A 27402-nucleotide genomic window follows, 5' to 3' on the forward strand; every position below is an offset into this window, starting at 1 on the left:
ATTGTAAAATTATAATACTAAACTAAAACTTCAACGTTTTTTTTATTGAGAAACCTAAGTCAGTGCCAAGGCTAAAATGCAGCATCACTATATAGGTAGAAAAGAATAGGAGAGAGCAGATTAATGAAGTAATAGTGGCAAAGTGATACTAGGTTTGGGTTTTAAAAGCCTGAAGATTTTTGGAGAAAATGAATATGAAAGGGACGATCAGGAGTTCTAAGGCCCTAGGAAAGAATGACAGTCGGAGATGATGTGATAAGTTTTGATTTCAACACAGTGAGGATGTGAGGAATATAAAGAGTATGTAAAATTCTGTAACGAGGAACAAGAGAAGAAAGTTCAGAGGAGCAACAGTGTTTATGCGTGTGTGTGTTTGTACGTGTGTTTCAGGGGAAGTATGTGGAACTCTTACATGCTGTAAATATGAAATATACAGTAAATATTACAAGAATGGGTGGGAAAGCAAGTTGTGAGGAGGACGCAAAGAATCTATAAAAGGTTATAGATAGGCTAATTGAATTGGCAAACATATGGCAGTTGGAGTATAATATGGGAAAATGTGAGGTTATCCACTTTGGTAGGAAAAATAAAAAAGCAAATTATTACTTAAATGGAGAGAGATTACAAAATGTTGTGGTACAGAGGGTGTACACGAACACAAAAAGTTAGCATGCATGTACATAAGTAATTAGGAAGGCAAATGGAATGTTGGCCTTTATTGCAAGGGGGATAGAGTATAAAAGTAGGGAAGTCCTGCTACAAATGTAGCCGAAGTCCTGCTTCAACTGAGACCACACCTGGAGTGCTGCATACAGTTTTGGTCTCCTTATTTAAAGAGGGTTATACTTGCATTGGAGGCAGTTCAGAGAAGGTTCACAAAGTTGATTCCTGAGGTGAAGGGGTCATCTTATGAAGAAAGGTTGAGCAGATTGGGCCTATACTCATTGGAGTTTAGAAGAATGAGCAGTGATCGTATTGAAACGTATAAGATTCTGAGGGGGCTTGACAGGGTAAATGCAGAGAGGATCGTGGGGGAATCCAGAACTAGGGGGCATAGTTTCAGAATAAGGGGTCGCCCAATTAAAATGGAAATGAGGAGGAATTTTTTCTCTGAGGGTCGTGAATCTTTAGAATTCTCTACCCCAGAGAGCTGTGGAGGCTGGATCATTGAATATATTTATGGTGGAGATAGACAGATTTTTGAATGATAAGGGAGTCGAGGGCTATGGAGAGCAGGCAGGGAAGTGGAGTTGAGGCCAAGTTCAAATCAGCCATGATCTTATTGAATGGCGGAGCAGGCTCGAGGGGCTAAATGGTCTACTCCTGCTCCTATTTCTTATGTTCTTATGAAGGAATAAAATAATATATTGGGCTTATGTTCTTATGGCCTCCTTTGTATACTCGCTGCAGAAGATGTTATTGAAAGTGATGATGAGGACAACCTTTCCTCTGTCATGCGCCAGAGAGCGAAGATGCCATGGCGCGCCTGCGGAAAGTACCTGAGCTCGGCAGGTTGCCTTTTGCTGCCCCTGCTGATCTTCTCACAGCTCTTCAAGCACACAGCGATGGTGGCAATTGACTACTGGCTAGCAAAATGGACCTCGGATGCTATTCAAGTTAAGATTGAAGCAGAAAAAGGAAATTGTTCTCTGATTCAGGTAAAAAACTGCTAGCTTCCATTCTAAACTTTTGAGCCATTCCCCTACTATGTACAGCACTCTTTACCACACTCAATTTTATAGCCAAGGATTTATTGCAATGCTTGACACAATCAGCTGAGCTTTCACACAGTATTCATACAACAATTGCAATGTAATGAGTAGGGGGAAGTCAGTGAACTGATGCCAGATAGACTTATTGCAAGTGATGTTGGACCATCTCTATAGGAGGTACTCTCTTACTTGTTGGATGGCCTAGGAACTTAAGTTTCTTTTCTAAACTTTTCAGGGTTAACAAAGAGCTGCCTGTCCTGCAGACTTCCAATCATTAAAGATCTAACTATTTGGATATAAGTTAGCAGAGCTCTGCATGGTTGCAAGTATATATGCACGGAATGCAGTTTTGCTTAGCCAGTAAGCAATGTAGAACTAACAATATAGCTTTGAATCTGCCAGTCCTGCAGATACAACCAGTAGTATAACAGTTTGATAGATAAATGCTCTAAATAATATTTCAGTTGTGATACTATTACTATTCCCAAGGAGTGAAATCAGTAAGTGGACTTTCTATTCACAAAAAAATTGTAAAACCCACTTTAACCAGAGGAAGTGAGTTTTAAAATGGAAAAATATACGCCATTGGCTAAGACCATGAGTTAGGTGAGGATAAAAAAGATGTTCCAAAGAATATGGGAACAGAGAGAAAAAGCAATGAGATACTCAAGATAATGGCACAAGCACAATTCTGTGTTGTATGATTTCATGATATCAAAACCAAGGTTGGAAAATAGCTTGTTCCCGTAAGATTGCCAAATAGAATTAATTGAATTTTCACTTATATGGCCGGACGGAAATGGATCGGCTGCCTGTTTTACACAGTGCCTGATCTTTGTTTCCTTTTCAAAGTAATTCTAGCCAACAGCTACAGAAGAGTGCGACAAGGTAATCTATGTTTTACTCAAAACAAGCTTCCTTTATGAGTGGTGGATGCAGGATCTGAAATCTGCTCCATATTAAACAACTAAGTGTCACATGTGCCTGCAGCGTTAAAATTTCCTCCCAAATTCAGAGCTCCAGTGATTATGTGCTGACATCCCACATGTGGTGATGATATCTTTGATGATGATGGGAATAAATACTGGCAGCCAGTGCATTCATTCTACTTCACTTGGGTACAGATCCTTGAATCTACTTTACAGGGCAGGTTGGTCTCATGCAATCTACTTAGGTGATCTTACAGGAAGAAAATAATAATATACAATTAATTTGCTATATACTGGAATTTTTGTATTTAATTCCCACTGCTTCTAGCATAATTTTGATATGAAACTGCCTAAGAAAATGAGCAATTATTTTTGTCTCTGACAGGGGTAGCTGCCCAATGATCCCTAGAATATAGACTAAATATATTCCTGGTATAGAGTGTTGCCAGGTACTGCATAATATCTAATGACATGGGTGAATTCTGCTGTGGCTGCTAGCTTAAGTGTCCGATACCATTGTGATTATCTCAAAACTTTGAGTGCAGCAGAGCAAAGGGATCAGTTTATCTGTTACACTGCCAGGCTGCCCTGGAAAATAAACTTTTATGTATAGTTCAGTCTTAAAACTGCAGAAGAGCAGTTTCACGGTTACGAAATAATTAGTGCTGATGAGTTTTGAATTATCCTCTCTCCTCTCTGAATGTGAGCTGTGGCTCAGTGGGTAGCACCCTTGTCTCTGAGTCAGAAGGTTGTGGGTTCAAGTCCCACTCCAGTGCAGTGCTGAGGGAGTGCTGCACTGTTGGAGGTGCCATATTTAAACTGAGACCCTGTCTGCCCTCTCAGGTGGATGTAAAATTGCACTATTTCGAAGAAGAGCAGTGGAGTTATCCCCAGTGTCTAGCTAATATTTATCCCTTAATTAACAACACGAAAACAGATTATCTGGTCATTATCATAATGCTGTTTGTGGGATCTTGCTGTGCACAGATTGGCTGCCGTGTTTCTTACATTACAACAGTGACTACACTTCAAAAAGTATTTAATTGACTGAAAAGCGCTTTGAGACGTCCGGTGCTATGGAAATGCAAGACTTTTTTCCTCCACACTCCACCCAACTCGTTGTGGTTTCACTAACACTAAAAAGAAATGATGCCATTGCAGTGCATAAAGAAGTTAGTCAGTGCTAACTAAAGTTTCTGCCTAGTAGTTTCCTTTTTGGGGAATGTTTCATGTTCAGTATCATCAGTGATTATAAACTGTCTGATAAACTGTTTGTTCCCACCAGTATTATGATCTCAATGCAGCCAGATCTGTTGACCTTAATTTCCAGAGAGCCTATTGTAGTCTAGGAAATCTTTGTATTGGTATCACTGGTATATAGAATCATAGAAATTTACGGCACAGAAAGAGGCCATGTTGGCCCATCGTGCGTGTGCTGGCCAAAAAAGAGTTATCCATCCTAATCCCACTTTTCAGCTCTTGGTCCGTAGGCTTGCAGTTTACGGCACCTCAAGTGCATAATCCAAGTACTTTTAAAATGTGATGAGGGTTTCTGCCTCTACCACCCTTTCAAGCAGTGAGTTCCAGACCCCCACCACCCTCTGGGTGAAAAAAGTTCTCCTCAATTCCCCTCTAATCCTTCTACAGTTGTAACAAGTAGTTAGAGTCCATCCCATTGACCAACTTTGAGAGTTTGTATATTGAGTTCAACTCATTGATTTTCAGGATTTCTTTTTCCTTTTGATTTTCGTGCTTCTCAATGTCCGTGCTGGGAATGGAAAATGTTTTCACAACTTACCCCCAAATGCAGCATTGAGCACTTCTCGGTCAACTATGGTAAGAGTCGGATGCAGAGTAAAGCTCTTTCTACTCTGCCCCAACAATATGCCTTAACCCTGATCTCCGAAGAAAAGCCCCTCTCCTCTGACTGTATCAGTGTAATATGTTTACTTCTTACAAACCTTCTGACGAAAGGCCAGCGACCTGAAACATTAACTCTGTTTCTCTCTCCACAGATGCTGCCTAACCTGCTGAGCTATTACAGCATTCTCTGTTTTTATTTAAGCATTAAATGCCATTTATTTTTTTTAAAAAGGGAAATTTAAGAAACTTTTGGAGAGATAATGCTACGTGACTGAGAATCACTGAATGGGACAATGATAGAAATATAGGAATAGATTTACAGCTTTACCATCTGATTATTAAGCATTGTCTGGGCAAACCACAGGCAGGAATATCAGGCAGGGAGGATTACAGCCTGGAATAAAGCTTCTCAGATTTTCCTTCCATTAATTTAAATGTAAAGAAAATTTGGAGGGCTTCATTACAGGTATGCCCGTTACAGGGCTCTGTTAGTAATACACATAAAAGCCATGGAACTCACTCTAAGGAAACAGACGTACTTTGCTATTTTATTTTCTTGTGGTCAGCATTGCATCCTTGCACATTGCTTTTATTTTATATTTGCTACCCCAGGACTGTCGCTTCAACCATTCCTCCTACACCATAGTTTTCAGCATACTCTGCTGCCTGGGAATTGTCCTCTGCTTGGTTACCTCTATTGCTGTGGAATGGACAGGCCTCAAAGTGACCAAGGAACTGCACAAGAGTTTGCTCAACAAGGTCATCCTGGCACCAATGAGGTACTGGACTACCTTTTTAAATTATATTTCATTAATATCGACTTAAAATTATACGGAGTAATGTTAACCTAACCCACCCGTCAGGAAACTAACATGATCAGGCCGGCAGCCTGTTTTATACTCCGCCCAATTATATTTTCTATTGACTTCAGTTTCCTACCATCCCAGGTTAGGTTAAAAGTACCCCCATAGTTTAAAAAAACAACTCCTGACATTTGTGTAGTTTTATTACTGTAATTGCTCGTGTTTATTTCAAGCAAAATGAGAGAGTCAAAATGTAAAGACAATAGGTAACCCAGGAACCTGTATTTTCTAGATTGGTCAGCAGTTTAATGGTTAATCTGCTTTGATGCCGATCATTGAGGAATACCAGCAGACAGATAAATTAGAGTAATGCTATTACTTCTTGGCAGTTTTTCAGACTTTAAAAAAAAAGCTGGCCAGTGCATAGCTGGTTAAAAGTGGCAATAGGTAACAATTTCAAAAATTGCAATGGCAACTCTAATTTTGAAAGCAATCAACAAAATTGATCCAAGCAAGTAATTCACTATAGTGTAGGCTTCACTTGCCAAGGACCACAAGTTAACAACTAGAACGTTAGAAGTAACTCTTTCACTCTTAGGGCATTAGAGTTGTGGATACCTGTTTAGCAACATGTAATTTAAACATTAAGAACTAGTTGCTGACTCAATTACACTGCTGATTAACCACCAGAGATCACTGCAAATAGACAGAAAGTGACTGTTGTAGCAGAGCTAAGTCTCATGGGCAAGCCAAGGGAATGAAGTGGAGCACCACAAAATGGAAAACCATTGCCTATAAAAGTTCAGTGCAAATTCCTTATTGGTGCTTTTGTTTTCCGTCAGATTTTTTGAAACCACCCCTCTTGGGAACATCTTGAATCGATTTTCTGGTGACACTAATATAATTGACCAGGTAAGATATTTTTGTAGTTTTCAGGAGTCCCCTATTGTGGCAATTTTCAGAACCTTCATGAAACTCCAATAGGTAGAGGTGAAAAATCAAGCAATTACCACCTTGTAAAAGTGTGCAGTATTTAAGAATTGATGTAAAAATGTGTTCAGGAAAATCTGCAAAGATTGTGGACTGTGGAATGGAGGCAGTAATGGTTTAGCCATTCTTTTGCATTCATCATCATCACCATCAATTTAATTATAAATTATAATGTGCGGGTTTTCCATTTGTCATTTGGTTCGTCTTCATGTTTCCAAACTATTAAAAAATACATTGCACAGTATTATCTGTGCCACTGCTGAGATTGTTGGAGCATCATAGTGTTTCTCAGATTTGATTTGAATTCTCCAAAATGTTTTATTTTGGTTCAGGTGGTGTTCTTGGCCCAGAAATCCTAGCATACTTTACAATTTCTGATAGCCCTAGACTGTGGAAGACTCCAACTTTATCTCTGAGCTGCTACAACTCAATGTATTGTAATTCTGAATACTCTCTAAATATCTACACTCTACATAGCGCACTAGCAACTGTCCCATGGTAATTCAAATTTTCATCATCATCATCATTGGCAGTCCCTCGGAATCGAGGAAGACTTGCTCCCACTCTAAAAATGAGTCCTTAGGTGGCTGAACAGTCCAATATGAGAGCCACAGATTCTGTCACAGGTGGGACAGATAGTTGTTGAGGGAAAGGGTAGGTGGGACTGATTTGCCGCATGCTCTTTCCGCTGCCTGCGCTTGATTTCTGCATGCTCTCGGCAGTGAGACTCGAGGTGCTCAGCGCCCTCCCGGATGCACTTCCTCCACTCTAGTGCGGTCTTTGGCCAGGGACTCCCAGGTGTCAATGGGGATGTTGCATTTTTATCAGGGAGGCTTTGAAGGTGTCCCTGTAACGTTTCCTCTGCCCACTTTTGGCTCGCTTGCCGTGAAGGAGTTCCGAGTGTCATGTCATGCACACAATATTATCCTGTAGCTACAGTGGAATTGTGTTAAACTGACCAAACGGTCCGATTGCTGTAAGTAAACACGGCCTGAAGTCAAAGAAAGTTTAATTGCTGATTAGTGAGGAAAATTTGCAGATTGAAAGGTACTTGTAAATATCTGGCTCTAAGTCAGAGAAAAAAAACTTTGAAGCGTGGTGTCATGAGATTCGCTTCGTTGGCAGCACTCACATATGAGTTAGCAGGCTGTGTGTTGTCAAATCCACTACAACAGCTGAGCACATAATCTAAGCTGACACTCTAGTGCAGTACCGATGGCAGGCTGCTTCACTTCAGGCATCAGCTTTCCACTGGGCTCCGGATCTCAGGCCCCACTGAGCAATCCATGCTGTGGTTCAATCTGCTCTCGAGCTGCAATCTCTTCTACCATGGAGGTGGAGGCACTGACTAGTCCGCCTCTCATCTGGGGAGCTGCTGCAGAGTTCAATGCAGCTGCCGTTTGCTATATTGGTACGTGACAGGAGCACAAAACTTCTTTAATGTTGCCACAAAGGCAGCACATGCTGGGAGATTGTCCTCAGAGTCTTCGTGTAGGTATGATGTTATTTAAAGCTTCTTTTTAAGTGATTGCCCCTAAGTTCTGGGTTCCACATTTAATTTTGAAGCCATAGTTAGCTTGTCCTCAGCCTCAACTGGGAAGGGGGGCACATCCTCCCCCACTTCCCACTGTATCCACTACCCCATCAGGCAGTTCATTCCAAATCCTATCCTATCCACTTATTGCATAAAACATGTTTTTCCTTGTTATGTATTGTCCAGGTACATTAAATGTATAAGTACAATGGTGCGCCACAGAGGGCGCTGTGGTGGGAGACCTGAAAGTACCTGCAAGACAGAGTATAAAAGGCTGACCACCACACCTGAGAGGCACTCTGGAGTTACATAACAAAGGACTAAGGTCACAGCAGTTACTACAACACCAGACTGCGTGGAGTCAGTGATTTGAGTGCTGCATACGCTACATTCCTCACCTCTTTTTTTGCCAATCACCTTAAATCTGAGCCTCTCATTATCGACCCTCAGCCATTGGAAACAGTCTCTCTTTATTTACTCTATCTAAACACTACATGATTTTAAATACGTCTATAAAATCTCCTCTTAACTTTCTCTGCTCCAAGAACAACTCCAGCTTCTCCAATCTATCTATTGATATTGGTAGTCTGCCGTATTCAACAAAGATGTTGATGTGCTAATCATCAATGGCATGTGTCTTCAAGTGGCTGTATAGGCCAATTCTGGATGCACATAGTCTCTTGCATGTCGGACAAGGGAAGTTCGATGTGCCTGATGCTGACAGTGCTGCCACCTGATGTCGTCTATCTCTAGTGTCCCGCAGGCGTTGACATCGGCTTTCTTCGAAAGTCTGGCAGGCAGCCCTCGTGAGGGTTCGCCACGGGATTTTATTAGCTGCTGTATTCTCGAGGTCCTTTGGTCGGATGCCACAGTACTGGAGGTTAGCCTTGATGCAATCTTTGTAGCGCTTGCGGGGGCGCCCCTGGTGTCTTCGGCCTTCACAGAGCTCGCCGTGAAGAAGCTGACGAGGGATCCTTGACCCATCCATGCGGATGACATGTCCAGCCCACCGGAACTGGGCTCGCCTGATCATCACCTCGATGCTAGTTGATTGTGCTCTCTCCAGAACCTCAAAGTTTGACACCCGGTCTTGCCAGCGTATGTGGAGTATAGATCTGAGACTGCGCATATGGAAAGCTTCCAACTTTTTGATGTGATGTCTGTAAGGTGTCCAGGTCTCACATCCATAAAGGAGAGATGAGAGAACGACTGCTCTATACACCAATAGTTTAGTTGACAGTCGGATGTGGTGGTGACTCAACACCTTAGTGCGCAAGCGACCAAGTGCCTGGCTGGCTTTACAGATCCTTGCATCAATTTCCTTGTCCAAGGACCCATCACTTGATATGGTGCTGCCAAGGTACTTGAAGCTGTCCACTGACTTTAGTTGTATACTGCCGATGAAGACTGTGGGAGCAGGTGCTGTGGTGCCAGGGGCAGGCTGATAGGGAACCTCGGTTTTACTAAGGCTGATGGTTAGGCCAAACAATTCTGTTGCCTCAGCAAATTTGCTGAGTATGAATTGTAGGTCCCTCTCCTTGTGTGCCATAAGGGCGCAGTCGTCAGAAAGAGTGCCTCTAGGATGAGTCGTTTCCGTACTTTGGTCTTTGCAGCAAGGCGGCGGAGGTCGAACAGTGAACCATCTAATCGATATTTACATAATCTAATCTACGTAACTGTAATCCTTCATCACTGGAACCATTCTCGTAAATCTCTTCTGTACCTCTTCATTTCCTTCCTAAAGGGCAGTGACCAGAATTGACACAGTATTCCAGCTGGGATCGAGCTAGTGTTTTATATAAGTTCAGCATAACTTCCAGGCTTTTGTGCTCGATGCCACTATTTATAAAGCCCAGAATCCCATATACTTTATTAACTGCTTGTAACCTGTACTGCCACCTTCAAAGATTTGTGTACAAACACCCCCAGGTCCCTCTGTTTATGCACCCCCTTTAAAATTGCACCATTTTAACTTGTATTGTCTCTCCTCATCCTGCTAAAATACATCACCTCACACTTTTCTGCATTGAATTCATCTGCCACGTGTCCGCCCATTCCACCAGCCTGTCTATGTCCACTTGCAGACTATTATTACTATCTTCTTCACCGTTTACTACTACACAACAACAACAACTTTTATTTATATAATGCCTTTAATGCAGTAAAAAATCCTAAGGCGCTTCACTGAAGTGTTATAAGAAAAAACAGATAAATTTGACACTAAGCCACATGTATGGGTAGAGCTGCAGAATACCAAAGGGCAGAAAACGCTAGTGGGAGTTGTGTACAGACCACCAAACAGTAGTAGTGAGGTTGGGGACAGCATCAAACAAGAAATTAGGGATGCGTGCAATAAAGGTACAGCAGTTATCATGGGCGACTTCAATCTATATATAGATTGGGCGAACCAAACTGGTAGCAATACGGTAGAGGAGGATTTCCTGGAGTGTACTCAATATGTCGAGGAATCAACTAGAAGGCTGGCCATCCTAGACTGGGTGATGTGTAATGAGAAAGGACTACTTAGCAATCTTGTTGTGCGAGGCCCCTTGGGGAAGAGTGACCATAATATGGTAGAATTCTTTATTAAGATGGAGAATGACACAGTTAATTCAGAGACTAGGGTCCTGAACTTAAGGAAAGGTAAAGTTGATGGTATGAGACGTAAATTGGCTAGAATAGACTGGCGAATGATACTTAAAGGGTTGACGTTGGATAGGCAATGGCAGACATTTAAAGATCACATGGATGAACTTCAACAATTGTACATCCCTGTCTGGAGTAAAAATAAAACGGGGAAGGTGGTTCAACCGTGGCTAACAAGGGAAATTAAGGATAGTGTTAAATCCAAGGAAGAGGCATATAAATTGGCCAGAAAAAGCAGCAAACCTGGGGACTGGGAGAAATTTAGAATTCAGCAGAGGAGGACAAAGGGTTTAATTAGGAGGGGGAAAATAGAGTACGAGAGGAAGCTTGCCGGGAACATAAAACCTGACTGCAAAAGCTTCTATAGATATGTGAAGAGAAAAAGATTAGTGAAGACAAACGTAGGTCCCTTGCAGTCAGAATCAGGTGAATTTATAATGGGGAACAAAGAAATGGCAGACCAATTGAACAAATACTTTGGTTCTGTCTTCACGAAGGAAGAGACAAATAACCTTCTGGAAATACATGGGGACCGAGGGTCCAGCGAGAAGGAGGAACTGAAGGAAATCCTTATTAGTCAGGAAATTGTGTTAGGGAAATTGATGGGATTGAAGGCCGATAAAACCCCAGGCCCTGATAGTCTGCATCCCAGAGTACTTAAGGAAGTGGCCCTAGAAGTAGTGGCTGCATTGGTGATCATTTTCCAACAATCTATTGACTCTCGATCAGTTCCTCTGGACTGAAGGGTAGCTAATGTAAAAGGAGGGAGAGAGAAAACAGGGAATTATAGACCGGTCAGCCTGACATCAATAGTGGGGAAAATGTTGGAATCAATTATTAAAAATGAAATAGCAGCACATTTGGAAAGCAGTGACGGGATCGGTCCAAGTCAGCATGGATTTATGAAAGGGAAATCATGCTTGACAAATCTTCTAGAATTTTTTGAGGATGTAACTAGTAGAGTGGACAAGGGAGAACCAGTGGATGTGGTGTATTTGGACTTTCAAAAGGCTTTTGACAAGGTCCCACACAAGAGATTGGTGTGCAAAATTAAAGCACATGGTATTGGGGGTAATGTACTGATGTGGATAGAGAACTGGTTGGCAGACAGGAAGCAGAGAGTCAGGATAAGCGGGTCCTTTTCAGAATGGCAGGCAGTGACTAGTGGGGTGTTGCTGGGCTCAGTGCTGGGACCCCAGCTCTTTACAATATATATTAATGATTTAGATGAAGGAATTGAGTGTAATATCTCCAAGTTTGCAGATGACACTAAGCTGGGTGGCGGTGTGAGCTGTGAGGAGGATGCCAAGAGGCTGCAGGGTGACTTAGACAGGTTAGGTGAGTAGGCAGATGCAGTATAATGTGGATAAATGTAAGGTTATCCACTTTGGTGGCAAAAACATGAAGGCAGAATATTATCTGAATGGCGGAAGATTAGGAAAAGGGGAGGTGCAACGATACCTGGGTGTCATGGTTCATCAGTCATTGAAAGTTGGCATGCAGGTACAGCAGGCGGTGAAGAAGGCAAATGGCATGTTGGCCTTTATAGCTAGGGTATTTGAGTATAGGAGCAGGGAGGTCTTACTGCAGTTGTACAGGGCCTTGGTGAGGCCTCACCTGGAATATTGTGTTCAATTTGGTCTCCTAATCTGAGGAAGGACGTTCTTGCTATTGAAAGAGTGCAGCGAAGGTTCACTAGAATGATTCCCGGGATGGCAGGACTGACATAGGAGAGACTGGATCGACTGGGCCTGTATTCACTGGAGTTTAGAAGAATGAGAGGGGATCTCATAGAAACACATAAAATTCTGATGGGACTGGACAGGTTAGATGCAGGAAGAATGTTCCCAATGTTGGGGAAGTCCAGAACCAGGGGTCACAGTCTAAGAGTAAGGGGTAAGCCATTTAGAACCGTGATAAGGAGAAACTTCTTCACTCAGAGTTGTTAACCTGTGAAATTCTCTACCGCAGAGAGTTGTTGAGGCCAGTTCATTAGATATATTCAAGAGGGAGTTAGATATGGCCCTTAGGGATCAAGAGGTATGGAGAGAAAGCAGGAAAGGGGTACTGAGGTGATTGATCAGCCATGATCTTATTGAATGGTGGTGCAGGCTCGAAGGGCCGAATGGCCTACTCCTGCACCTATTTTCTATGCTTCTATAAGAAGAAATTACAGCAGATGACCAAAAGCTTGGTTAAAGAGGTAGGTCTTAAAGAAGGAAAGAGAGGTAGAGAGGTTTAGAGAGGGAATTCCAGAGTTTAGGGCCCAGGCAGCTGAAGGCATGGCCACCAATGGTTGAGCAGTTATAATCAGGGATGCTCAAGGTGGCAAAATTTGAGGAGTGCAGACATCTCATGGAGTTGTGAGGCTGAAATAGATTACAGAGATGGGGAGGGGCAAGGCCATGGAGGGATTTGTAAACTTCCAAGTTTTGAGTCATCTGCAAATTTCAAAATGTGCCCTGTAACGCCAAGTCCAAGTTATTAATGTATAGCAAAAATAGCAGTGGTCCTAGTACTGAACACTGCAGAACACCACTGTATACCTCCTCCAGTCCAAAAATCATCCATTCACCACAACTCTCTGTTTTCTATCCCTAGCCAATGTTGTACCCCTGCTGCTACTGTCCCTTTTATCCCATGGGCTTCAATTTCACTAACAAGCCTAATATGTGGTACTTTATCAAATGCCTTTGAAAATCCACATACACAACATTAACTGCACTGCCCTCATCCACCCTCGTTGTTACCTTATCAAAAATCTCAATCACGTTAGTCAAACACAATTTGCCCTTAACAAATCCATGCTGGCTCTCCATGATTAAATCCATGCTTTTCCAGGTGTTGTTAATTTTCTCCTGGATTATTGTTTCTGAAATATTTTTGTTCAAAAAAAGTGGGCTTTGACTGGATAGCTCTTTTTTGGCCGACACAGACACGATGGCCGAATGGCCTCCTTCTGTGCTGTAAATTTCTGTGATTCTAAGTGTTGAGAGCTGCTAACATCATGGGAGAAGTGTTGTAGATTTGAGTTAATGAGGCTATAACTATATGCGGAAGCTAATCTGATGATAGCCGAGTTACCCAGCCATCTTTTAGTAAGTCCAGTTCCTTGTCATTGTTGGGTTTCTCTTTCCTCACTGATACCAACATTACTCTTTGAGTGCTAATTTGTTTTGATCAATTGAAGTGAACGATGGATGCTGATGGTGAAATCCTGCCCTTTTGGTTTTGAATGGATTAATGATATTGGTGTGTTTATTTTCAGCACATTCCTGCCACCCTGGAGTGTCTCAGTCGATCAACTCTTCTGTGTGTCTCTGCCTTGGCTGTGATCTCGTACGTGACACCTGTGTTCCTCATCGCACTTGTTCCCCTTGCTGTGGCTTATTACTTCATCCAGAAATACTTCAGAGTGGCATCCAGGTAACTGTCTATCGGGAACTGAATTTGATGTTGGATAGGGAGTTAAATTTATAGAACCAGTCCATTGATAACATCAAGGTGAAGGTTATTAGCACTCGGGAATGGAAATTCTCTTTCAGGCACCCAGGCCGGAATCTTACCAGCCCTGCGAGTGCGAGTTTGGAGGCAGGCCTGGTGTCAAAATGGCCATGATTGACAACGGAATGGAAGTCCGTTCTGAACCCGCCTCCTTGTGAATTTCCAAAGTGCCGGCTTTGACTGCAGTTTGAAGATCTGACACTAAGCGACGTGTCAGGTAATTGTGCTAGTTAAGAAGCCTCTTAAAGCTATTTAGCAGCTTTTACCAGTAGGTCCAAAGGATTTTTCCAATCTTTTTACGAGGTTCACGTCCCTCTGGTATCACATCAGGTAAGTGTGTCAGGTTCTCAACAGCTCTGGATTGGTTTGACTATTTGATAACTGCAGAGTTGGTATAAAACCTGTTCAATTTCCAATCAAAGAAGCTGGAGCCTTCAGGATTTGGAATACATTTTCAGCTTTATGGAGGTTTGAAGTGTTTGCAGTGAACTCTCTATCCAGTGTCACCTCCTTGGAGCAACCTCTCTCACCATTGACAGATTGCTTCTGTCATCTCAAATTCAGTTGCCATCTATTCCATCAGCATCGGTGCCCTTGAAGAAATATTACCTTGGTCCTCAGAATCCCAACACGATCAGCCCCAACACAACAGCACCAGGCACACCAGCATCACCAACAACAACACCAACCTTCTCTGCAATCACCTGATGCTGCACAGGACACAGGGCATCAGCACCCGACCACATTGCTGCCAGGGATGGCCTCACCATGGCCACACTTCCTTCACTTGACGCTGTACACCCTGGCTGTCACATGATGTGCCAGGTTGGCATCACACCACACCAGCACCATAAAGCATCCCTACAATGCACAAGCCATTCCTTTCACACTCATCACCATTGAGGGGGCTTGAGGGGGCAGTAACTTTATGTCTCTCCATTCACTGCAACTCAGTAAGCCACTTCCAAAGGTGCACACAGATCTGTCCAAAAAGGCAAAGTTTTAAAAATATAGATTTCAGTGTTTGGCACCACATTAGCAGAAACTTTACATCAGCTTTGGCGATAACCCCCAAGTGCTTATCCTTGAGTGTTGTTGGTTGATATGATTGGACAAGGATGAGGGTGACTGGGAGGGGTGGCGAATGACATGGGGATGTAGATAGAGAGAGGGCTGGGTGGAGGTGCAAGGTAAGTTGGTGTGAGTAAGGATGTGCAGGGGTAAAGTAGGGAAGGCAGAGCGATGGGGATGTGATGAGTGGCACAGCAGGATGAGGTTGAGTGTGGCTTTGCAGTAACATTTTGTGATTCACTGAGATGATTGAAAGGGTTGCGCCACTGTCGTCAGGTCCTCCTGGACGACATCCCTGCTTGTGCCCTCCTGTACAATGTGCAACCAGGCTGCATTGGGTTCATAGGGAGATCTCTTGCACCCATTGGAAGGGAAGAGAACCTCCCTGTGTGCTATAACTCCCTCCATAAGCATATGGAGGGAATCATTGGAGAGCCTGGGTGCAGCCGTGCACCTCCGTGCAGTGCGTGTCAGTGCTTGCAGCATCTCAATGCTGTAGAACACAGCGCAACTATCAAAATGAATGTGGGCATGGTCCCTTTAAGGAAACCGGATGGTGACGCGTCATCAGATGATGTCATCAGACCTGCTTCCTTTTAATTGACAGGGCAGGCTTAACAAGCCCCATCAAGATAAAAGGAGGCCTGGATCAACACAGTTGTGTAGTCGGGACCAACCATGGAGATCACATGCCCCGGACCCGCCGAGCTTGGTAAAATCCAGCCCCCAGTATCTGCATTAAGCAGTCCCAGGTCAAGTATAGCGCAGCTAGGTGCAGAGTAAATCGCCCTGTACTCCCCCTCCCCAACAATGTAGATTACTCTCAAACCCCAATGTCTGAAAAGCACTTTCTACTGCACCAGTGTGGCACTTTTCCATTTCTGAGTGAGATTACCAATTGAGTGCAGATTTGTGTCATAGGCCTCTGCCCACTAGGAATTGAATTAAGACTATTGGGTCGCTCTTTCAAACAGCCAGCACAGGCACGAAGGACCAAATGGGCTCCTTCTGTGCTGTAAATTTCCTATGATTCTGCTCTCACTCATTTGATGTGGCACCCTTATGGCCACCAGAACTGGAGGCTTTCATTTCATCAGTCCGCTCTGGGTTTGAATCCAATTCCAAAGGTGAAAGATGTCTAGCTAACTGCACTACCCAATTTCAATAACAATTTTTTAATGCAATATGATTCACCAAGTGGTATAATAACATCAGAGCTGGAACTTTTAGCACTTTGACTGATGCCAGATCTGCCATATTAGACTCCCTCGTACCATACGTATAACTTGAAATCAGTGTGTTCTTTTTCTAGGGTCTTGCTAGCATGAAATTGCCTCGAGTCATTTTTGTATGCTAAAGGCACTATAAAACTGCAAATAGTGGTTGCCAACCTGTTCTTTCTTTGCCTTTGCCTTTGTTTGGAGACATATAGAATACAATTATCACACACGTGTCATGTCTTTGCGGTGAATGGCTCTGCAACATTAATGCTTGAACTCTATTATGAGGATTTTCAAAGTAGAGAGAGGTGAGATGCACTCAAAGAACATACAGAAAATCAAAGCACCCTCAACTTTCGAATAAAACTCATTAAAACAAAATGTATAAACATTTAAACCCACTATCGGCACATCTGTTGCATCAGAAGAGTTCACAAAGGGATATAGCAGAATGCCCAGCTTATTGCATCAGAAGTAAGAAATTCCTAACTCATGCATGACATTATCACTGATAATTTTAGAATTCTTCCTTCATATAATTCAGATTTTCAAGTTTGTAATTAACAATCCCATTGCACCTGAGGATTTCTCCAGAGCGCACGTTTATCAGAATATATTCCAGCATAGCTGAAACAGAATGTCCATCATGTTAATGAAGCAGTGTGATAAAATCTTTAACACGGCAACAGAATTCTCAATCATTCTCCTATTTACTGTCTTGCTGTAGGGACCTCCAGCAATTGGACGACAGCACACAGCTTCCCCTGCTGTCCCATTTTTCTGAGACTGTGGAGGGTCTGACCACAATACGAGCCATGAGGTAAAGCAATATAAACCCGGGTTGAAATGTCATTCTTATTCTTTCAAAATGTTGCATGTAAAATGCTACTGATTAATAATGTGCTATCGATGCTTTTGCTGTGGCTTGTTACTTCATCCAGAAATACTTCGAGTGGTGTCCAGCTAACTGCCCATTAGGAACTGAATTTGATGTTGTATAGAGAGTTAAATTTACACAACCAGTCTAAAATTAAAAAAAGCAAAATGCTGGAAAAACTCAGCAGATCAGGCAGCATCTGTGAAGAGAGAAACTAAGTGAATGTTTCAGGTCGATGATCTTTTCGTCAGAGCCAGACAAAAGGTCGAGATGTACCAGGTATAGAAGCAGGGAAGGGGGGGAGGAAAGAATAAAACAATAGTCTGTGATAGGGTGGAAGGCAAGAGATCACGGGGTAGAAATTCGATCTGTTGTCGCCTCTGTTTGCACTCCCGAGAGGCGACAATGGCGGAGGTAATAGTTTCTGGGCGGGCAGCCAGCTTCCAGCGCCCTGCCGGGACATTCGGTGCTGGGTTTGCGGGGACACGGAGCAGTACCGCCCGGGAGAGGCGAGCCAGTGTGCAACGCCCCTGATTGCAACACTGTTTTGAAATTTGGTTTCTGGGGATCCGTAGCGCCTCCAGTGAGACAGCCGAGGAAAGCGGGCGGTCCGATCTGTATCGGCCGCAGTGAGGGAAGGAATGTCCACCTGAGGTAAGTGTGATTGTTTGTAATTTTTTTTATTTATGCGATTTATGTTGATGTGGCATCAGTCAGGTATTGGGAATGTTTTTGGTGTTTTTCCCCCCCAGGGAAGCCTCTCTTAGGGCAGTCCGAGGCCAGCTGTTTAGCTCGGTATTTTCAGTTGCTCAGCTGGCCTAGCGCCCTAAAAGAACACCTCCCTAGAAACGTATAAGATTCGAAGGGGGCTTGATAAGGTAGATGCAGAGAGAATGTTTCCCCTCATGGGGGAATCCAGAACTAGTCTCAAAATAAGGGGTCGCACATTTAAAATGGAAATGAGGAGGAATTTTTTCTCGCAGAGGGTCGTGAACCTTTGGAAGTCTCTATCCCAGAGAGCTGTGAAGGCTGGGTCATTGAATGTATTTAAGGTAGAGATAGACAGATCTTTGAACGAAATGGGTAGCGGGCAGGGAAGTGGAGTTGAGGCTAAGATCAGATCAGCCATGATCTTATTGAATGGCTCGAGGGGCCAAATGGCCTACTCCTGCTCCTAACTCTCATGTTTTTGTATAATTGGTTAAATGTATACATATTTCTTATGTTCGTATGTGGCAAGTTGGATCTAAAGTTAGCTCAGAGGCAGAAAGCATGGGTAATGGTTGATGAATGTCTTTGTGACTGGAAGGCTGTTTCCAGTGAGATTCTGCAGGGCTCAGTACTAGGTCCCTTGCTTTTTGTGGTATATATCAATGATTTAGACTTGAATGTAGGAGATATAATTAAGAAGTTTGCAGATGATATAAAAATTGGCTGTGAGGTTGATAGTGAAGAAGAAAGCTTTAGACTGCAGGAAGATATCAATGAAGTGGTCAGGGTGGGCAGAACAGTGGCAAATGGAATTCAATCCGGAGAAGCGTGAGGTAATGCATTTGGGGAGGGCTAACAAGGCAGGTGAATACATATTAGATGGTAGGACACTGACAAGTGTAGAAGAACAAAGGGACCTTGGAGTGCATGTCCACAGATCCCTGAAGGTAGCAAGCCAGGTAGCTAAGTTGGTTAAGAAGGCATACAGAATACTTGCCTTTATTAGCCGAGGCACAGAATATAAGAGCAGTGGGGTTATGCTTGAATTGTATAAAATACTAGTTAGGCCACAGCTAGAGTACTATGTGCTATTCTGGTCACCACAATACAGGAAAGATGTGATTGCACAAGAGGTTACAGAGGAGATTTACAAGGATGTTGCCAGGACTGGAGAATTTTAGCTATGAGGTAAGATTGGACAGGCTGGGTTTGTTTTCTTTGGAATAGAGGAGGTTTGAGGGGAGACCTTATTGAGTTGTATAAAATTATGAGAGGCCTAGATAGAGTGGAAAGGAACAACCTATTTCACTTTGCAGAGAGGTAAACAACCAGGGGGTATAGATTTAAAGTAATTGGTAGGAGTTTTAGAGGGGATTTGAGGGGAAATATCTTCACCCAGAGGGTGGTGGGAGTCTGGAACTCACTGCCTGAAAGGGTGATAGAGGTAGAAACCCTCACCACATTTAAAAAGTACTTGGATATGCACTTGAAGTGTCGTAACCTACAGGGCTACGGACCAAGAGCTGGAAAGTGGGATTAGGCTGGATAGCTCTTGGTCAGCCGGCAGGGACACGATTGGCCAAAGTGGCCTCCTTCTGTGCTGTAAATTTCTATGAAAATACCCTGCTTGTTAGAGCTGCTAATTTTATCAAGTTTAATAGTGCATGGAGGCAAATTTACAAATATGCTGTCAATTTTTGTAGAGTGTTAGGACTTGCCAGGATTTTAAGTGCTATTGACTGTGCTCAGGTTGCTATATGTGCTCCAGCTGACAACCCTCATCATTTCATCAACAGAAATGGATTTCACTACCTGAGTATTCAACTAGTTTGTGACTCTAGGCACCAGTTCCTTCATGTGAAGGCCAAGCATGCTGGCCACTACAATGATGCATTTAATCTCGGGCAGTCCAACATTCTTGCTATCTTTCAAAATGAAGGGCAAGTTTCAGGATGGCTTCTTGGAAACAAAGGCTACTGTCTCTTTCCATGAATTCTGACACCACTGTAAAGGAACTTGCATGCAGCAGATGAGTAGTACGATGAAATTCATATAAGAACAAGATATCCGCATTGAATAAGCAAAAGGAATCCTCAAAACAATGCTCGGATAGCTTAAGGGGGGCTTTTCAGTATGCTGCTAGCATGGTATCCTAACACAGCATCACAAATTGTGATAGTCTTTCTGGATTGTGAACAGGCTTTCAGCTTGACATAGCAGAGTAGGATGGCGATGCAGATGGTGACATCATGAAGATTGAATATCAGCCAGAGGAAGAGCAAGTAAACTAACAGTCACACCAGCTACAGCTTGCTCAATACTCCTTTACTGAAGCTTAAAGCATCGCTTGTCAACACACACACTTTCTTTAATAGAGAATCGCAGTGTTGCCCAATCTGCTTTTATATTAATTCTATCCATGGAGTAGATTTTTATCTTTACCGACTGAGCGCCGAAAGAAAAATTGGGCGGGGAGCATCACACCATAGTTTACAGAGGCTGCCTGATTTTCTTTCTATTAATTTAAATTGAAGGAAAATTAATGCAGGTCCTGTTACCAATGTGCAATGCTTCCTGGCCAATTTTCCTCTCCGCACTCCATCGTTAATGCTCAACTGTTAGGCTGCAATGACAAAAATCTACCCTCGTTTCTCTTTGAATGTAGCAGTGAATGGAGAACACAAAGTCACCACATTAATAACAGTATAAAATATAACATCATGTTTACTATCTTCCAAAAGACATAAAAGAACATAAACCATTATCCAAATGGATGAAAAGGTCATGCACATGTTTAGAATGATGCTTCACCGTGCAACCCCTGGTGAATTTCCTAATTTTCCTAAACCCTATTCTAATACTACTTTTAAGTGCAACCTGAGAGCCAAGGGTCTGAGATGAGGATGGCACCTCAAAGATCATGAGTCTCTTGGGACAGAGGTGGCCCTTCATTCAGCATTGCTGATTCTTAAGATGAGCCTGCAATAGGTGGTGTATTTGATATGGGCTCCGTCAGAACCTGGTCCTGCTCGGACTGTTCTATCTCCTGAAGGCATCTAGGGATAGTGTCTAGAGAACTATGTTATGCAGCTGTACTGAGGGAAAACCGACCGACCAATCAGCAGGCCTACCTGAACTGAGAACAGAATACGAGTGCCCCACCACCTACAGGAGAACAGACCGAATGGAAGCACTAATATCGCTGAGACCCTGACAGTGCACCAGATATCCTCTAAGCTCTCCCAGACGTTACTCTGGAGAGTTCAGAATCCAACAATTATCAGGCCCCCCATATGGATCAGCACTCTGATGGTGCTGCAGAAGATGGCCTTGCCATCACCATGCCAGTCAGCTGCTCTACATTACATAGGATATACAGCACAGCAACAGGCCATTTGGGCCAACCAGTCTATGCTGGTGTTTATACTCCACTCGAGCCTCCACACATCTTTTCTTTTCTAACCCTATCAGCATAACCCTCTATTCCCTTCTCCCTCATATGATTATCTAATCACCCCTTAAATACATTTATGCTATTTGCTTCAACTACTCCCTGTGGTAGCGAGTTCCACATTCTCACCGCTCTCTTCTGAATTCCCTATTTGATTTTGTGGTGACTATCTTGTATTGATGGCCTCTAGTTATGCACTTCCTGGCAAGTGGAAACACTCTTTCTGTATCTACTCTATCAAAACCTTTCATGATTTTAAAGACCTCTATTAGAGACCCACACTGTCCATCCTTTCCTGATAGGTGTACCCTCGTATTTCTGGTATCATCCTTGTACATCTTCTGTGCACCCTCTCTAGTGCCTCTGTATCTTTTTTATAATATGGTGACCAGAACTGTATGCAGTACTGTGGTCTAACCAAGGTTCAAGATAAGTTTAGCAAAAATTCACAACTTTTCAATTCCATCCCTCTAGAAATAAACTCTAGTGCTTGGTTTGCCTTTTTATGGCCTTATTAACCTGTGTGATTTTGTGTATTTGTACTCCAAGATCCCCTTGCTCCTCTACCCCATTTAGATTCTTATTTTCCAAGTGAGATGTGACCTCCCTATTCTTCTTACCAAAATGTAATACATTTATCTGTGTTGAATTTCATTTGCCAATTTGGTGTCCATTCTACATGTTTATTAGTGCCCTCCTGTAATCTGTAATGTGCTGCAGTCTTCAGTATTGGCTATCCCTCCTCTTCCCCCCCCCCCCCACCCCCCACCCCCCAATTTGATGATGTTCACAAATTTAGAAATTGTTTTTGATTCCAAAATCTAAATCGTTACTATAACTTGTGAACAACAGTGATGCCAGCACTGCTCCTTGTGCAACATCACTACCCACCTTCTGTCACTCTGAATAGCCACCTGAATAGTTAAATCTGCTGAGAGGCTGCACAATACTGGAGCCTGTAACTGAGGCTCTGTGATCATACTTCATTTCATTGCAGGACTCCTGAAGTTTTTATCTGCGTGCACAGTAGGCAGGCACTGACATTTCCTTAGCCTCCAGTCAGCAACACCAGGCTCCAGTTCCACACATTCAGCCTTTGGCTTCCTTGTACTCTTTGACTAGCCATTGTCATCTTCTCATGTATCCCCACTTACTGATCCCCACTGACTGTCTTGGCTAATGAGTGCAAGTGAGAGTGAAAGGGATAGGTTGCGCTAATTAAATAGCAGCAGCCAAGATATGGAAACGGCCTGGAGTTTCTTCCTCTACTACCTCGCTTCATGGTTCTAAACATAGAAACAGAGAAACATAGAAAATAGGTGCAGGAGTAGGCCATTCGGCCCTTCGAGCCTGCATCACCATTCAATAAGATCATGGCTGATCATACACCTCAGTACTCCTTTCCTGCTTTCTCTCCATACTCCGTGATCCCTTTAGCCATAAGGGCCATATCTAACTCCCTCTTGAATATATCCAATGAACTGGCATCAACAACTCTCTGCTGAAGGGAATTCCACAGGTTAACAACTCTCTGAGTGAAGAAGTTTCTCCTCATCTCAGTCCTAAATGGCATACCCCTTATCCTTAGACTATGTCCCCTGGTTCTGGACTTCCCCAACATCGGGAACATTCTTCCTGCATCTAACCTGTCCAGCCCCATCAGAATTTTATATGTTTCTATGAGATCCCCTCTCACCCTTCTAAACTCCAGTGAATACAGGCCCAGTCAATCCAGTCTCTCATATGTCAGTCCTGCCATCCCAGGAATCAGTCTGGTGAACCTTCGCTGCACTCCCTCAATAGCAAGAACATCCTTCCTCAGATTAGGAGACCAAAACTGAATACAATATTCCAGGTGGGGCCTCACTAAGGCCCTGTATAACAGCAGCAAGACCTCCCTGCTCCTAGCTAGGAAGGCCAACATACCATTTGCCTTCTGCACCTCCTGCTGTACCTGCATGGCAGCTTTTAATCACTGATGTACCATGACACCCAGGTCTCGTTACACCTCCTCTTTTCCTAATTTGCCGCCATTCAGATAATATTCTGCCTTCATGTTTTTGCCACCAAAGTGGATAACCTTACATTTATCCACATTATACTGCATCTACCATGCGTTTGCCCACTCACCTAACCTGTCCAAGTCACCCTGCAGCCTCTTAGCATCCTCCTCACAGCTCACACCGCCACCCAGCTTAGTGTCATCTGCAAACTTGGAGATATTACACTCAATTCCTTCATCTAAATCATTAAAGTATATTGTAAATAGCTGGGGTCCCAGCACTGAGCCCTGTAGCACCCCACTTGTCACTGCCTGCCATTCTGAAAAGGACTCGTTTATCCCGACTCTCTGCTTCTTGTCTGCCAAACAGTTCTCTATCCACGTCAGTACATTACCCCCAATACCATGTGCTTTAATTTTGCACACAAATCTCTTGTGTGGGACCTTGTCAAAAGCCTTTTGAAAGTCCTAATACACCACATCCACTGGTTCTCCCTTGTCCATTCTACCAGTTACATCCTCAAAAAATTCTAGAAGTTTTGTGAAGCATGATTTCCCTTTCATAAATCCATGCTGACTTGGACCGATCCTGTCACTGCTTTCCAAATGCGCGGCTATTTCATCTTTAATAATTGATTCCAACATTTTCCCCACTACTGATGTCAGGCTAACCGGTCTATAATTCCGCGTTTTCTCTCTCCCTCCTTTCTTAAAAAGTGGTGTTACATTAGCTACCCTCCGTACAGAGTTGATAGACTGTTGGAAAATGATCACCAATGCATCCATTATTTCTAGGGCCACTTCCTTAAGTACTCTGGGAAACTCTTGTTGCTACCATCACAGTCGCTGGAGAAATACCACCAACGATGCCTCCTCAAGATCCTACAAATCCCCTGGGAGGACAGTCGCACCAACATTAGCGTCCTCGATCAGGCCTACATCCCCAGCATTGAAGCACTGACCACACTTGATCAGCTCCGCTGGGCAGGCCACATCATTCGCATGCCAGACACGAGACTCCCAAAGCAAGCGCTCTACTCAGAACTCCTTCACGGCAAAGTAGCCAAAGGTGGACAGAGGAAACGTTACAAGGACACCCTCAAAGCCTTCCTGAAAAAATGCAACATCCTCACTGACACTTGGGAGTCCCTGGCCAAAAATTGAGTCTCATCGCCGAGAGCATGCAGAAATCAAGCACAGGCAGCGGAAAGAGCGTGCGGCAAACCAATCCCATCCACCCCTTCCCTCAGCAACTATCTGTCCCACCTGTGACCGGGACTATGGTTCTCATATTGGACTGTTCAGCCATCTAAGGATTCATTTTTAAGAGTGGAAGCAAGTCTTCCTCGATTCCGAGGGACTGCCTATGATGATGACTGCTATCCTCATAATGTTATGTTGCAGTGACCAGCCCTATTCATATTGTCTTCTATTTCCATAATCAGAGCTTTCAATGCAATGACTTGACCATCAAAAACAGACTCAGGACCTCCAAATTCTCCATCTGGCACAGCTTGAAAGGAGTTATTCCCTAGGCTAGCCATGGCCTTTGCCTCCATCTGGGTCAATTGCCTGATGTCTGGGAAACCTCCACCTGTGGTCTGCCTCTATGTCATTCTATGCTAACTTCGCCTGCAAAAATAATTCAAAAGTGGGAAATAGCAGCAACATGCTTGGATCTTTATCTCAAATTGACTGTCAGCATTCAACATATGCAGTGAAGTAGAAGAATGTGTGTGGATGCTTTGACATGGCAAGTAAGTTTCAATGGACAAACATATAAGGTAATATGTATTGCAGAGAAAATTAAGGAAGGAAGGGGCATTGGTGGCTGAAGATACAGCCTCCAATGGTAAAACATCACCTGCCAGCACCCCTGCCTCAGGGATATAATGCTGAAACCCTCATCAATGCCTTTGTCACTTCTAAATTCAACAATTCGTATCTTCTCTTGGATCGCCTCACTTATCCAAAGCTCTTCTGATGTATCCATCCCGCACCAAGCCCTACTAGGTGTCAGAGGTCAAGCTCTCAATTGCCTCTCTGCCTCTCCAATGAGGGAACAAGAAGAAAATACATATGCTGTGTAATTGGCATGTTCTGCTGAGAAAGGCTGGTTAGGCCCTAGGCCATTTAAGAAGAAAGTCAATAGGTCCAGAGGAAACCTGGGTTTGATTCAGTAACATGGTCTGGCCAAAGGAAAGGGTTACTTAATCCACCAGCAGGCACCGTGCATTGTGGTTTATTTATTTTATTACAAGGAGTGATTGTAAATAAAGCTAAAGTGAGATTTGCTATAATTGTTGCTCTGCATGTTCACTTAGTGACTGTAAAATATAGCAGCTTAATTATTCATATCTAGCCTCATCTAACTAAAGCGTTTAGTCAATCCATTCAGAAAATGAGAGAAGCAAGCAGAGGGTTACAGGGTATCCAATGGAATGAAAATCAGGCAGTGTCTATAAAGGACATGCATTATTGCCCAGATGGTAAAGATCAAACTCTACCATTTAGTATTGGGAAATTGAGGAATGTAAAAGTTAGAGCAGAGGGTGGTATTTTTTGAATTCTGGGACATGCCAGATGGATCATGATTCTTTTTTCACAATCCGGTACATTCCTACGTTCCAAGGTACCATTGTGGCATTGATTGGGCTGTAGCCTAGCAGTTAGTTAATAATGAGTTGATGAATCTAACAAACACGAAATGACAAAAAGCTTGCTCCTTCTGCAGACTGTGTACAATCTATTTGATCATACATTATACCCCACCTGCGTAAGCTGCTGGAGGAAAGCCATGTGTGAATATTCACTGATCCTGAATGGTGCTTAAGGAAAACTCCAGATTATTCGAGCGACTTTTGACAAATGAGCTTTCTTTTGGCTAGTTTTTAAAAATTTCCCTCCTGAAGGCACCGATTCCTGAAAGTACAGTTCCACCAATAACGTTCCCAAGTTGCTTTTCATCACCTGTTAGCCTAGACTGAGAATGCTTGCAGGCTGTTTGACCATGGCGAGTATCCCAGCTGAGCCCAATCTGACAGCCACACATATGCATGAGACAACACCTGCCATTACATCACCATCAGGAGCAGAAAGGTTGTCTAATTTCTTCCCTGCTCCTTTATTTGGGTACTGATGCTAACTGAAGCAATCCTACTCCCACCCTGGTTCAGATCAACTAACTCAGCACAGACCAGGTTTGGAACCTGGGGTTATGTGCTCTGTGTAGATCAACTACGTGCTGTGTTTATCAGTAGAGTTAGCGGGAGCTAAAATAGCTTTTCTGAACTGAATGCAGAATCTGAATAAACTATTTTATAATGCTGAATAAGCATCGAGAGGGAAGAATGCTTATTTTCCTGTAATTTCGCCAAGTATGTACACCTAGCAAACCTCCTGTAATGAAATCTATATGGCTGTGTTTTCAGGGAAGAAAATCGCTTTCGACAGCAGCTGCTGGAGCTCACCGACACTAACAACATTGCTTCATTATTCCTCACAGCTGCCAACCGCTGGCTTGAAGTTCGTATGGTAAGGGCTTCACACCCTCGTCTTTAATAATTACTGCTGCCTTTTTTTTACTTTTTGTGCTCACATTGATGGAATTAGAATTTGAGCTGTACATTTAGTATCTCTACTATAGTTTACGGGCCCATATTTAAAAAGGACTCGAGATATTTATTTTTAATTGAATTCATTTACATTAAAAAATACCCACTGAAACCAGCTCTGATACTGCCACATACTTCAATTTTTACCTCTGAATGTGTTAGCCCTGAATGAGGTCCTGATCTCACTCTAATTCGAAGCACTGTGAGACCTCCTGGAAGGTGCCACCTCACACCACTATCTCACTATCTGGCATCAAGCCTAGCTGAAAAATGCTCAGTCAACTTTACTTCATGGGCGCTTCATAAACTGAAACATAGCCTACATAAAATTTTTGAGAGTATGGATGCTCCTGCCTGCGTATTCTGTCCAACCTGGAAGCAGCGCTCTAAAGAGGCTGCTGAGTAGGACTGCCTCCTGGCTGCAAGAGTCAGGTTCACAACCAGGAACTACAAACCGATGATAACTGTGATGCAG

At 43.2% G+C, this 27402-nt stretch overlaps 1 protein-coding gene across 7 annotated transcripts in view; it reads left to right on the forward strand.

Annotated features, from left to right (window-relative positions):
• Positions 1-27402, forward strand: part of abcc8 (ATP-binding cassette, sub-family C (CFTR/MRP), member 8) — a 349595-nt gene that overhangs the window by 289179 nt on the left and 33014 nt on the right. For all 7 annotated transcript variants that reach the window (XM_070899879.1, XM_070899873.1, XM_070899876.1 and 4 more), the window contains 6 exons: positions 1411-1658; positions 5117-5283; positions 6150-6219; positions 13746-13903; positions 17000-17092; positions 26745-26847. In XM_070899879.1, the coding sequence (XP_070755980.1) occupies positions 1411-1658; positions 5117-5283; positions 6150-6219; positions 13746-13903; positions 17000-17092; positions 26745-26847 (839 nt within the window). The remainder of the gene's footprint in view (positions 1-1410; positions 1659-5116; positions 5284-6149; positions 6220-13745; positions 13904-16999; positions 17093-26744; positions 26848-27402) is intronic.

The sequence above is a fragment of the Pristiophorus japonicus genome, chromosome 14 (assembly GCF_044704955.1).
Source record: "Pristiophorus japonicus isolate sPriJap1 chromosome 14, sPriJap1.hap1, whole genome shotgun sequence".
NCBI lineage: Eukaryota > Metazoa > Chordata > Chondrichthyes > Pristiophoridae > Pristiophorus > Pristiophorus japonicus.